This window comes from Marmota monax, unplaced genomic scaffold (assembly GCF_021218885.2).
Source record: "Marmota monax isolate L192 unplaced genomic scaffold, Marmota_monax_Labrador192_F-V1.1 WCK01_AAM20220418_F8-fsc01565, whole genome shotgun sequence".
In the NCBI taxonomy this organism is placed as follows: domain Eukaryota; kingdom Metazoa; phylum Chordata; class Mammalia; order Rodentia; family Sciuridae; genus Marmota; species Marmota monax.
The window spans coordinates 43,487-56,805 of NW_026694946.1; the positions used below are offsets into that span (position 1 = coordinate 43,487).

At 50.8% G+C, this 13,319-nt stretch overlaps 1 protein-coding gene across 1 annotated transcript; it reads right to left on the bottom strand.

The window, feature by feature from the left end:
- Positions 1 to 687: 687 nt before the first annotated feature.
- Positions 688 to 1,991, bottom strand: LOC131423532 (uncharacterized). The gene is made up of 2 exons (XM_058573641.1): positions 1,289 to 1,991; positions 688 to 809 (listed from the first exon to the last, which is right to left on the bottom strand). Exons 1-2 carry the CDS (start codon positions 1,986 to 1,988, stop codon positions 793 to 795), a joined length of 717 nt encoding a protein of 238 aa, XP_058429624.1. The 5' UTR covers positions 1,989 to 1,991; the 3' UTR covers positions 688 to 792.
- Between the last annotated feature and the right edge of the window lie 11,328 nt (positions 1,992 to 13,319).

The window sequence follows — 13,319 nt, forward strand, 5'->3', positions numbered from 1 at the left end:
CAATTATACCGGCAACTCGGGAGACCAAGGGAGGAGTACCGCCTAGTTCAGGTGGTGCCTCAGCAAGTCGGGCCCCAAGCAACTGGGGGGAGCCTGTGTCCAAAAAAAAGCTGGGGATGTGCCCTGTGGTAAATCACCCCCGTGTTCGACCTCCAGTATCAATCAGAAAATCTGTAGTAAAGACACCCTTTATTCTTATCACTATCCTAGGAATAGTCATATATTTAGATGGCATTATGTCGAATTGGGTACAAGTCATCCGAGTGATTGAAAGTATAGGAAACATGTGCATGGGTCATGTGAAAAGACAGGGCTCCAAAGGACCTAAGAATACCATGTGTTACAATAGCCAGGAGGCACCCTGAAAACACTCCCCTGCCAATACCACAGGACAAATAAATATCCAAACTTAATGGCATGGCTGAGGTTGTAGCTCAGTGGCTCAGCACTTGATTCTCATGTGTGAGGTGCTGGGTAGACCCTCAGTACCATGTAAAAAAAAAAAATTAATAAGGTACCCGAGGGGGGAAAAGACAGTGCGCACATCTACAACTAGGGGAAAAAATGTTTAAAGAGAACTTAATGGCAGGTGTCGGTTTGATATTTGTGACTCAGCCACTTTGGGTGGTGAGAAGGGGAAAAGCTTAATCACATTCAGGAATCCCATATTTCTTCAATCTCATTTATTCCGTTTTTAAGACTTCACATTCTTCCTAACTTCTTTGTGGGTCCGCTGGAGTCCTTACCGGGGAAGGTCTTCTTTCCCGTGCAGATGCGAATCAGGTATCATCTCTATGGACCAGTTGAGCCTAGGAAAGAATGAGAAGCAAAACATTACCTGAAATCGATGGAAGAGACAGTCTTACAAGCCTCCGTAGGAATAGATCTCTAGTATCCAGGTTGTGATAAAGCTAAAGGTCTTCATTCTGAAATCCTGTCAAGTGACCTCCAACCCCCTCCCCCCCACACACTCAGGGCCAAGGCTTGGGAGTTGGGGAGACATAATCAATGCCAAAGCTCAATCAAGGGAAGCCTTTCGCCCTGCCAGCTCTCTGCAGGGTAGGCCAAGGCTGCCTTCTCCAACAGGGACACTGGTCAAAGTCAGAATGACATTCGCCCCGCCCACAGGCCCACTGACTCCCCTCGAGATGGGGAAGTGAGAGCCCCACTGGCACCGTGATCCCTCCAGGTGGGCTGCCCTCGCTGGGTGCCTTTTGGCACCCGACATCAAGGGTCTCACAGCCCTCCTCTGTCTTCAGCCTAGGGAGCTTAGGCGGCATCAACTCACCCGTCTTTGCACCACCGCTCAACAGCAGAAGGGGCGGGTGAGGGACCTCACACCTCCAGGGTTCTGCTGTCCCAATCTCTTTAAAAATTCTGCCCTTCATGTAAATCAGACGGTCCTCGGCGTGGACTTCTTGGAAGAGGCCTTCCACCTCATAGATCCATTCATCCTGGCTGTCCTCCAAATCCTCCAGCGCGATGTTGTAATCGGGGTCTCCCTTCAACACACAGATGGCCCTGCGGTTTGGAGAGAGAGCAATGGCTTCCTTCTCCCTGTTCTGCGCACCCTTCTGGAGCTTTGGGCTGCTTGTTAGGTGATCACTGGCCTCCCTGAAGTCAGCTTCCAGGACCACCTCTCCGTCTATCCTGAACTTCCTCCTCTCCTCTTCTCCTGAGGTCTTTTTTCTCCTCAGGGATCCCCCAGTCGTGGAGCTGGCCTCTGCAGAGGCCTCCTCAGGGGCGCTCCCTTCAGACTGCTGGGACTTGATTCTGTGAGACCCAGCCTGCGGCCCAGAAGCAGAACAGGCACTCTCGGAACACCTCCAACTCCACTTCCAGTCCTTTGCTCCCAGCTCGTCCTCCAACCGAAACCGCCACTTCAGATAGTCCAGATTCTTTTTAGAATCATATGGTTTAGTCTCTGAACCAGGACCAGAGACCACACATCCCAACAGGCGCTTCTTCTTGGTCGCCCTAACATCCATTTGGATCGCTGCTGCAGAGACTTGCTTGCACTGTCACTAAACAAAACACACAAAAAAAGGGCTGGGGATGTGGTTCGGTGTTCATGTTGCCCTGAGTTCAATCCCTGGTATCACAAAGCAAGTAATCTCTATACTACTGAAACTGTACAGGAGGAGCCAGGAAACGGCTCCATGCAAACAAACCACAGATAAACACACCTAGAGATGTCATGGGATCTACAGGGGAAACAGACATTAAACCATCTAAAAGAGGACAGGGGGAAAATACACGGTTGAACAAATCACATACAAGCTCTCAGAAACCCGGCAATGATAACTATGGCTTCAAATATTCCAGAAGATTACCATCTGAGAAGGAATTCAAGAGAAACCACTTCCTTCACTGACTCACCTTATGGTGCTAGGAAATGATCCCCAAGCTTCACTGACCTTCTGAAAGCACTATGTCACTGATGACACTCCCCAGACCTGACCCTTTTCATTTCTTGTTGAGTGGAAGTCTATCTACCCAGCTGGCCTTCAAGTAGGAATTCTGGCCTTACAGTCACTTGCCTCCTCACACCGGGCCACATCCGGGGGCAAATAAATCAGAAACCACACAGATGTAAGGTAGCATCCTCAATCACAGGGATATAAGGAATCTCTCTGGCCCTCATCCAAGGAAAGCATAATACACTCAATGTATTCACTTGACATTCACAGAGACACAGGACTGGGTACACTAAGACAAAAGCTTTGTCAAACTTCACAGGAGGTCTGGGGTTCTAACCCAGTGGTAGGGCACTTGCTTAGCTTACTTAGTGTGAAGTACTGGGTTTGATTCTCAGCACCGCATATAAATAAAGGCCCCTCGACAGCTCAAAAACGTCTTAAATAGTCAATAAGAAAGTCACCCCAAATCCCCCCATACTCGGATACTTCAAAAACTCAACTATTCCTGACAAGAACGAAAAATATCTAAATGCGGACATAGGCCAGGCACAGTTGCACACGCCTATCATCCCAGCAGCTCAAGAGCCTGAGGGAGCAGGAGCACAAGTTTGAAGCCAGCCAATTAGCAAGGCCCCAAAGTAAGGCAGACCCTGTCTCAAAATAGAAATAGTAGTTATGCACCCGAGTTCAAACCCTGGTGCCAAAGAACTACACGAGCTGGGTATACAGTTTTCTGATACATCACCCCTGTGTTACATCCTCATTATCCCCAAAAAACGAGAAAAAAAAATCTTCCATGTCTACCCTCTAAAGACTTCCTGGGCCTAAATTTTGCAGGTGGTGACATTTAACAAAGGGCAGGCGGCAGAATGGTAGCTTGGGCCTGTGACCCCACAGCAACTCAAGAGTCTGAGGCAGGAGAATGGCAAGTTCATGACTAGCCTCAGCAACTTGGCTAGATCTTAAGCAACTTGGAGAGACCTCCTCTTATACAACAGCCTGAAATGGTCGTCAGTGTGAGTTCACTTTCAAGGCTGAAGCACAAGTCTTCAAAGCTGGATGGCCACAATCAGTATTATAAAACTGTGGCAAAGACAGAGGAGTCATTGCGATGCATGTCTCTTCCAGAAGCCAAGGGCTGTCATTCAGGATGTAACTCAGTGCCAGAGATATTGCCTAAGATTCCTGAGTCCCTGGCAATTCTGGGTTCCATTCCCAGCATGCAGCAGTCTAGGAAGGCACTAGGAGTGAGGCCTGGGTGGTCCTGTCTCTCCTAAAGCCTGCCTGCTATCCAGCAAATGCACCACCATTATCAGACCGCCCAAACCATCACATTAAAGACCCTTGGTAGCTTTGGCCACAGTGGCACTCGCCTTTAATCCCAGCAGCTGGAGAGGCTGATTAGGAAGATGGCAGCTAAATTAGGAAGCAACTCAATCAAGGAGACAACTTATCCCAGAATCAAAACATGAATAAAAAAGAAACTAGGCCAGGGGTGTGCCTCAGCGGTTGTGCGCCCCTGGGTTGAATCCAGGTAACCCAAAATGAAAAAGTAGCTGGGCTTGGTTCAGCGCACTCCAGTCTTCCCAGCGGCTGTGGTGGCTGAGGAAGGAGGATTGCGAGTGCAAAACCAGCCTCAGCAAAAGCCAGGTGCTTAGCAAATCAGTGAGACCCTGTGTGGAAAAAAAAAAAATTACAACAGGGGTGGGGATGCGGCTCAGTGGCCCGAGTGCCCCTGAGTTCAATCTCAGTGGAAAACAAACTGGAGGTCAAAGAATGGCCTGTGGCCTGTGGGAGCGAGCACACAGATGGCAGCTCCAAATCATGCCTGAGTGATCGCAGTGTTCACAAGGGAGCACGCAGCCAGGGATCACCCCTAGGCCCTGCTTTCGGGAATACACACCAGGGACCCCAGGGACGCTAAACCTTGGCACCCTGGCCCTCAACCTGTGAGGTCACCTTCGCTCTCGCCTGCACCCTTTCCTTGTCCCAGGGAGTTAACCTGGGAGCCCAGCAAGCTCTTCCCCTCCTCAACCCTCCTCCTCAAAGCTTGCAGGGCCAAGGCTATCCAGAGCACCTCCACCCTGCCAAAGTATTCCACTCACCAGACACTCCCTGGGACTCCAGAAGCCTCCAGTGGATCTAGTGAAGTGCACAGCTCCAGCTGCGGTCCCTCTGCTCTTATAGGCGCGCCACGCCTCCACAGAGCCCCGCCCATACACAGCTTTGCATTGTGGGCCACAACCTGCCCTTTAGTGCTCCTCCTTTCCACCTTTCCTGGAAAGTGATCCTATATTCTCCTCCCTAAACCTCTCTCTTTGTAGGTTGGGTGTGGTTCATTGGAAGGTGAGAGGTTTTACATCCCTTTGATGGGCCCAGGGGCCTGGTTGGGCCCAGCTTCACAGAAAGAATGAAGCTACATTTCCCTTTTGAAAAAATTTTTTTGCAATGTACATGCAGGGATGGGACCCAGAGTCCAGGGCACGCTAAGCACGCACTTTACCAGTGACCTACGAATTTCCCTCTTTAATGTTTCCTCGCTTTATGGGCCTCGGTTACCCTAAAACAGCATGATGCCCATTCCCCCAATTTTTAATCTCCATTCTCTGGATCCGCAGGTTTTTCTCAACATAAGACTTTGGTCATCGTTAGGTCAGGCACACACCATTGCTGTCAGGTCTACTTAAGGGGTAGACGGTTTCCTCACACTCCCATCAATAACACCCATACCAGTTGGGGAGCAGGTGAAAATGCATGGGTGGGCTCAGGGTCTGTGGGACAGACCCATCATCCCAGGAATCGGGAGACTGAGGAAGAAGGGTCTCAGCCCCCACACCAGTGTGAGAAATGTAGGGAGAACATGTCTCCAAAAAATGGTGTTTATTTTATATTGTTCTCTGTTCTACTAAGTCATACATGACAGTAGACTGCACTTGGACACATGGTACATACACGGACGATGACTTCTCATTCTTCTGGTTGTCTGTGATGTAGAATTACACCAGTCATATATGCACACAGGGTAATGTCTGAATCACTCTGCAACCCTTCCTACCCCTTAACCCCTCCCCTTTTTGACTCCCCTCTGTCTGATCCAAACTACCCTGTCCTTCCCTAGCCACACAGCCCCCCCCCCCTTTGTTGTGAATTAGCATCTGCATGTCCTACAAAACATTCAGCCTTTGGGTTAATTGGGTTTGGTTTTTGAAAATTGTTATTTTTATTTGATTATCGTCCTTTGGGGCAGCACTAGGGACTGAACCCAGGGCCTTTTGATCACTTAGCTACATCCTCAAACTTTTTTATTTTTCATTTTGGCCCAGGGTCTCCCTAAACTGCAGAGGTTGGTCTTGAACTTGGGATCCTCCCACCTCAGCCTCCTGAATGTGGGATCCTACCCATGGACCACCACACTCATTTCAAAATGGATTTATTTTTTTAAAGCCCTGGGGACCTAGCTCAATGGTAGAGCCATCCTGGGTTCAATCTGGGTCGGGGCGGTGTGGGGGCGGGGGTTGGTGAGCACGAAATGAATAAAAATGGACTATTCTTTAATAGGCTAAATAATAGAATTGTGAGGGCTTTTGCCTTTCTGGAGGCCCAATAGCAATCTGGATTCAAGATGAACGTGTTGAGCATCTGGCCAAACCGCTTATGACTGTTTTTCTGCATTTCTGCATGAAGCCCTGAATTGGATCTCCAGCACAGCCAAAAAATAAAATTTTAGGAAAAGGTCATGGTGTTCAACGCCTGTGATCCCTGCGATTTTCGAGGCTAAACCTGGAAGATGGCAAATCCATGGACGGCTTGGGCAATTTAGTGAGACCCTATCTCAAAATAAAAAATACAAATGGCTGAGAAGGGCACACAATGGTGATTTGCCCCTGGTTCAATCCTCCAGAACAAACAAATGAAACATCATAAATCTATACTGTCTAGAAAAGGAAGGAATGTGTTTGTTAGCCTGCTGCCTAATATGTGACCACTCTGGGGCCCTTAAGGGTGGGTCTTCTTCCTTTTGGGAACTGTGGAGCCCTTCATAAGACCAAGAACTGATCTAGCAGCGAGAAGATAAATCTTTCCTCTTGGCCTAGAGTGGAAATGAGAGACTCAAAAATCAGCCTCCCAGGGCTGGGAGTGAGGAGTTTATAGGTGTAGGGTAAAAGTACAGAGGGAGAGGGATAGGCTAATAAGGAAAAGAATGCCCAGGTCTTGGAATCAGAGGCTGACTGGACCATTCTGGCCCCCATTTGACATCCAAGGACCCTGGACCCGCCAACCCAGGCAGGAAAATGTGACCTTCAAGAACCCTCTGCTCCAGGACAATCAAGATTAGGGTGGAGCTGGGTGAGGTGGCTCCTGCCTGTAATCCCATTTGGAAGGAAAAGCAGGAGGATTGCAAATTAGAGGTGAGGCTCAGCAATTTTGTGAGACCCAGAGCAATTTAGCAAGAGTCTTTCTCAAAATAAAAAGAATAAAATAGGAGGGCTGGGAATATCCCATGTGGTGGGACAGGCCTCTAATCCCAGCAGCTCTGGAGCCTGAGGCGGGAGGATTGAGAGTTCAAGGCCAGCCTTAGCAACTGCAAGATGCTAAGCAACTCAGGGAGACCCTGTCTCTAAATAAAATACAAAATAGTCCTGGGGATGTGGCTCAGTGTTCAGTAACCCTGAGTTCCACCCCCCAGTACTAAGAAAGAGAAAGAAAAGATTTCCTGTGCCTCTTGGATGACCCCACCCACTTTCTTCCAGGAGTAGGAAGACTTGTAGAATATCCTTCCTGAGAATCATGTGTGAAGTAAATTTGCATTCTTGGGACAGGATGGCTATTATTTCGGTTTTTTTTAATACTTTAATTTTTTGGACCCGGGGTAGTTTTTGGACCCAGGTAGCAGTTCAGTTTACTGATGATCTACTTTCACAGTCCTTATTTTGGGACAAAGGGAGTCACTAAATATCTGAGTTTCTCACTAAGCTGCTGAGTCTGGTTTTGAAGTTGGAATAAATCTGCCTCACCCTCTTGTCAGTAGGCTAGGATTACAGGCCTCTGACACAATGCTGAAAAAATATAGATAGATAGATAGATAGATAGATAGATAGATTAGTTGTAGATAGACACAATACCTATTTTTTTCTTCTTGTAGTGCTGAGGATCGAACTCAGCATCACACATGTGCAAGGCATGCACTCTGACACTGAGCCACAACCCAGGCCATTCTTTTTCTTTTTATTAAAAGAATTTTTTAAAAATCTGTGAGTTCTATGGCTGGGATGGTGGCTCAGCGGCAGAGAACTCCCCTAGCATGAAGTCCTGGGTTCAATCCTCAGGCCCACATAAAAATTCATGTATAAAATAAAGATATTGTGTCTTATGCATTAGGATGGGTGAAGGTCTTGCTGACATGTGGCTTCCCTTGGAAGGATCAGGCACCTGTCTCTAAAGAAAATACCACAAGGACTGTGATGTGCTCAGCAGTTAAGCACCTCTGGGTTCAGTCTCTGGTGCAAAATAGAAATAAATAAATGATGCATTACATAAAATAGTCCAGTGTTTGCTTTTTTCCTTCCTTTCCTTTTTTTTTTTTTTTTTTTTTTTTTTGTACTGAGGTCAGGATTCAGGATAGAGAGAAATACGAAATCTTAAAGGAAATACTGACAAGCTATTAAGATGTAGAAAGCATAGTTTTAAATCTTGAGCAACATTCCCTTGGCCCATGCCCTTGTAAAATGACAAAAAGACTCAAGTGCATGAAAAAATTGGTTCTAAGTTGTGCATCTTCACCCTGGTTCCGCCTCCAGACCAGATCCTGATAAAGCCCTTCTACAACTATTAGATGACACCCCCCCCCCCCCCAGCTTAAGTCAGGGCTTCTTCTCACTCTCCAGATACCCTGCATTTCCTTTGAAAACTTATGTGTATGCCTCTGTCTGCCTCATGCTGAAACTCTTTTCTGTCACTTATCCTAAGAACCACCCTTGTGCTGAGTTGAGTTCCCCCTGAATACCTCTGACCCTTCACCAGAAATCTCTCTTCTCCTGTGCCAGTCAAGGATTGAACCCAGGAGTGCTTACCCACTGAGCCGCATCCCCAGCCCTTTTTATTTTTTATTTTTATTTATTTGTACTAGGAAATTAACCCAGGAGCACTTCTTCAGTGAGCCTCATTCTCAGCCCCATTTTATATTCTTTTTTGTGGTACTGGGCATTGAATCCTGGGCCTAACGTATGCTGGGCAAGAACTCAGCTGAGCCACACCTTTTAAATTTTTTTTTTTTAATTTTGAGAGTGGGTCTCCCTATGTTGCTCAGAGCCTTCCCAAGTTGCTGAGGCTGGCCTGGAACTTGCGATCCTCCCACCTCATCCTCCCAAATCGCTGGCATTACAGGTGGGCACCACCTTGCCCATACTCTACTTTGATACTTAGGGTTAGTGAAGAACAGACACCCTTGTAAAAATGTGATTCGATAAAAAGGCGAGGCTCTAACAGTAATAAACTAAGGGAGGAAACCCTGCTGGGCCTTTCTGTTCATATTTTTCTTGGCTTCTTTATGTGGCGTTCCTTCCTCATAGGAGAGTTCACCTAAGTCTGAGGGGCTTCAAGGCAGAAGGGTGTAGGATAGACTTCAGACTTCTTTGGCTTGACTCACCGACATCAGTTGACCTAGCGGGTGCCTTCAGTTGCATTTCAGCCTCCATTTTGCATCTGCTTCCTTTGCTGAGTCTACTTTCCAGGCAGTCACCTTGGATTCCAGTACCACAGGTCCAACTCATGAATCCCACCTGACCGATCCTGAGTGAAGGCCCAGGAGACCTCACTTGGACCCAAATGGTTCAACTATGCACACTTCCTTCCCCGTCTCCCCACTTTATTCCTTCTACTATTTAATCTCTTTTTACTTTTTTTTCAGTTGTGTTGGGGATAAGACCCCAGGGCCGCATGCATGCAAGGCAACCACAATACCCACTGAGCTATATCCCCAGGCCCCTCCTACTATCTTTGTCTTTTAAGAGCTGGAAGAGAGAATTTTACTCATGTATACATCGTTAAGTTGTAGATGGATACAATATATTTATTATATTTTATGTGGCACTGAGGATGAAACCTAGTGGCTCAGGAGTGAGAGGAGCTATCATCCACAGCCCAGGTGAGAGTGGTCTCCTACCTGAAGGGACATGTTTCCTCTACCCTGGCTTGGTGGTATATGAGCTCCACTGTCACCAGGTGAGAGGAGTTTTCGGCCTGGGATGGCGAGTCCCTTCTACCCAGGCTGCAGCATTAGTAGAGCTCTCCCAACACCCAGTTGGGAGTGGTGTCCCGCCTAAATGGGCAAATCCCTTCACCCTGATCTTTAGAGGTATAGGAGCTCCCTCAGACACCCAGGTGGAAGGGGTCTCATGCTTGGAGGGGCAAGTCAGCTCAACACTGGCTGTGGCGGTGTATGAGCTCCCTCAGACACCCAGGTGGGAGGAATCTCCCGCATGGAGGGAGGAATCCCCTCTACCATGGCTGTGGTGGTGTAAGAGCTGCCAAAGACACCCAGGTGTGAGGGTCTCTTGCCTGGAGGGATGAGTCCCCTCTACCAAGGCTGAAGCAGTATATGAGCTCCCTGGGCACCCAGGTGGGAGAAGTCTCCCGCCTGGATGGGATTCTCCCCTCTACCCTGGCTAGGGCAGTATAGGAGCCCCCACGCCCGACACTTAGGTGGGAGGGGTCTCCCACCTGGAGGGGCCATATCCCTCTACCCTGGCTGCTATGGTATAGAATATTCCCCAGATACCCAGGTGAAATGGGTCTCCCACCCTGCAGGGAGAGTCCCCTCTACACTGGCTAAGTAGGTATGCAAGCTAACCCCAAAACACAGGTGGGAAGCATCTCCCGCCTGGAGGGGCGAGTCCCCTCTACCCTGGCTGCCTTGGTATTCTAGCTTTCCCTGACACCCACGTGGGAGGGTTCTCCTGCCTGGAGAAGCGAGTGCCCCCTACCCTGGCTTCAGTGGAATACAAGCTCCCCCTGACACCCAGGTGGGAGCTGTCTCCCACATAGAGGGGAGAGTCCCCTCTACCCTGGCTGCAGTGGTATAAGAGCTGCCCCAGACACCCAGGTGAATAGGGTCTCCCGCCTGGAAGGGCGAGTTTTCTCAGCCTGGCTGTGAAGTTATATGAGTTCTCCCAGATACCCAGGCGGGAGGGGTCTCCTTCCTGGAAGGGCGAGTCAGCTCTACCCTGGCTGCAGAGGTATATGAGCTCCCTGGACACTCAGTCGGGAGGGTTCTTTTTCCTGGAGGGACAAGTCCCCTCTACTCTGGATGCAGCAGGTTAGGAGCTCCCCCCAATACCCAGGTGAAAGTGTACTCCTGCCTGGAGGAGCAAATCCCTGCTACCCTGGCTGCAGTTGTATATGAGCCTGCCTCCCCCCACACACCCAGGTGGGAGTGGCCTACCATCTGGAGGGCTGAGTACCCTCTATGCTGGCTAAGGTGGAATACAAGCTCAACTGGACACCAGTGTGGGAGGGGTCTCTTGCCTGGTGGAGCCAGTCCCCTCTACCCTGGCTGCAACAGGTTAGGAGCTCTCCCAGACACCCAGGTGGGAGGGGACTTCCACCTGGATGGGCAAGTCTGCTCTACCCTGGCTGCAGCAGTATAGGAGCGGCTCCTGACACCCAGGTGGAAGGGGTGTCCTGCCTAGTGGGGCGAGTCCCCTCTACCCTGGCTGCAGCAGTGCAAGAGCTCCCCCAGACAACCAGATGGGAGGGGTCTCCTGCCTGGAAGGACAAGTAAGCTCTATCCTGGCTGCGGTGGTATATGAGTTCCCCTCAACACCCAGGTGGTTGGTGTCTCCTGTCTGGAGGGGCGAGTCACCTCTACCCTGGCTAAGGTGGTATACAAGCTCACCTGGACACCCAGGTGGGAGGGGTCTCCTGCCTGGAGTAGTCAGTCCCCCCTATCTTGGATGCAGCTGTATAGGAGCTCCCCCACCCTACACCCAGGTGGGAGGAATCTCCTGCTGGAGGGGTGGGTGAGTCCCCTCTACACTAGCTGTGGGGATATCAGAGCCCTCTCCTACACCCAGGTGGGAGGGGTCTCCCGCCTAAATGGGTGAGTCCCCTCTGCCCTGCCTGCAGTGGTTTATGAGTATGAAGGACACCAGTGGGTGGGGACTCCCGCCTAAAGGGGCCAGTCCGCTCTGGCTGGGCTGGTATATGAGCTCCCCCAACACCCAGGTGGAAGAGGTCCCCACCCTAGAGGGAGGAGTCTCCAGCCTGGAGAGTAGAGTCCCCTCACCCTGCCTCCAGAGGTATAGGAGCTCCCTAGTACATCCAGGTGGAAGGGATCTCCCACCTGAGGGCAAGTCCTCTCTTTTTTGGCTGCTGTGGTATAAGGGGTCCCCCTGACACCCAGGTGGGAGGGGTCTGCCGCTAGGAGGGCGAGTTTCCTCTCTTCTGGCTGTGGCAGTATGGGAGCTCTTCCCAACACCCAGGTGGGAGGGGTATCCCGCTTTGAGGGGCGAGTCCCCTCTACCCTGGCTGCTGCTGTATATGTGCTCTTCCAGAAACGCAGGTGGCAGGGGCCTTTCGCCTGGAGGGGTAAGTCACCTCTACCCTGGCTAAGGCAGTATGCAAGCTCCCCCCTAAACTCAGGTGAGAGGGGTCTCTCGCTGAAGTCACCAGTCCCCTCTACCCTGGCTGATGCCCTATAAGAGATCCGCAAAACCCAGATGGGAGGGGTCTCCCGCCTAAACAGGCGAACCCCTCTACTGTGGCTGTGGTAGTATAAGAGCTCCCTGGGACACCCAGGTGAAAGTGTTCTACAGGCTGGAGGTACGAGTCCCCTCTACCTTTGCTGCAGAGGTATAAGAGTTCCCCCAGACACCCAGGTGAGAGGGGTCTCCCATCTGGAGGGGTGAGTGCCCCCTACCCTAGCTGTGGAGGTATATGAGCTCCCCCTGCCACCCAGGTGGTAGGGGTCTTCCGCCTGGAGAGGCGAGTCACCTCTATCCTGGCTCTGGCAGTATAAGAGTTTCCCCCGATTCCCAGGTGGGAGGGGTCCACCTCATGGAGGGGCCAGTCCCCTCTACTGTGCCTGCAGTGGCATAGAGCTCCCCCTGAGACCATGTTGGGAGGGGTCTCCCGCCTGAAGGGGCAAGTACCCTCTACCCTGGCTGCGGTGGTATAGGAGCTCCCCCTGACACCCGTGTGCAAGGGGTCTTTCACCTGGAGGCATGAGTGGGCTCTACCCTGGCTGAGCTGTATAAGAGCTCCCCCAGACAACCATGTCCCTTTTCATTCACCCGGGCCCAGATGCTAGCACTTGGCTCTGCATTATTGGGCCCGGCTCCTTGCTTGAGCCCTTGGCCGCCCTTCTTGCGACCCTGTCCCTGTCCCTTCATTTCAGGCCCCTTTTACCGGCCCCCTCCTGTGACTCCCCTCTGTTCCCCTTATGCTGTGGTATCCTGGCACTGCTCAGACCCTCAGCTTCCCCTGCTTCTTTTATAGCCTGGGCTCCTCAAATGGGTCCTGGCTGCCCATCCACCCCACCCCAAACTCCACACCACAGTTTACCCTCACAGTCCCCACTTTTGCCCTTCCTTTGGTCCAGGTTCCTCTCTGAGAATCTACTCACCTGGGGCAGAGGAGCCAAATCAACTGGCCTCAGCACCCTGAATGCTCCCTATGGGAAACACAGCCCACCCACTCACCTGTGTCCCCTTGGCTGCCTGAAACTTGATGCCTGGCAGTTAATATGGGACTTGCTCCAACCCAGCCCTGAGTGATCCCCTCCCTTCCCTCCATTGTCCTCTTGCCTTGATGCTGGCCCTACCCCAACCCAGCCTCCCCTAACCCTGACCTTTGCACTCCAGTCCCCAGGCCTTGTGCAGACCTTGCTCTAGTAGATCCCCT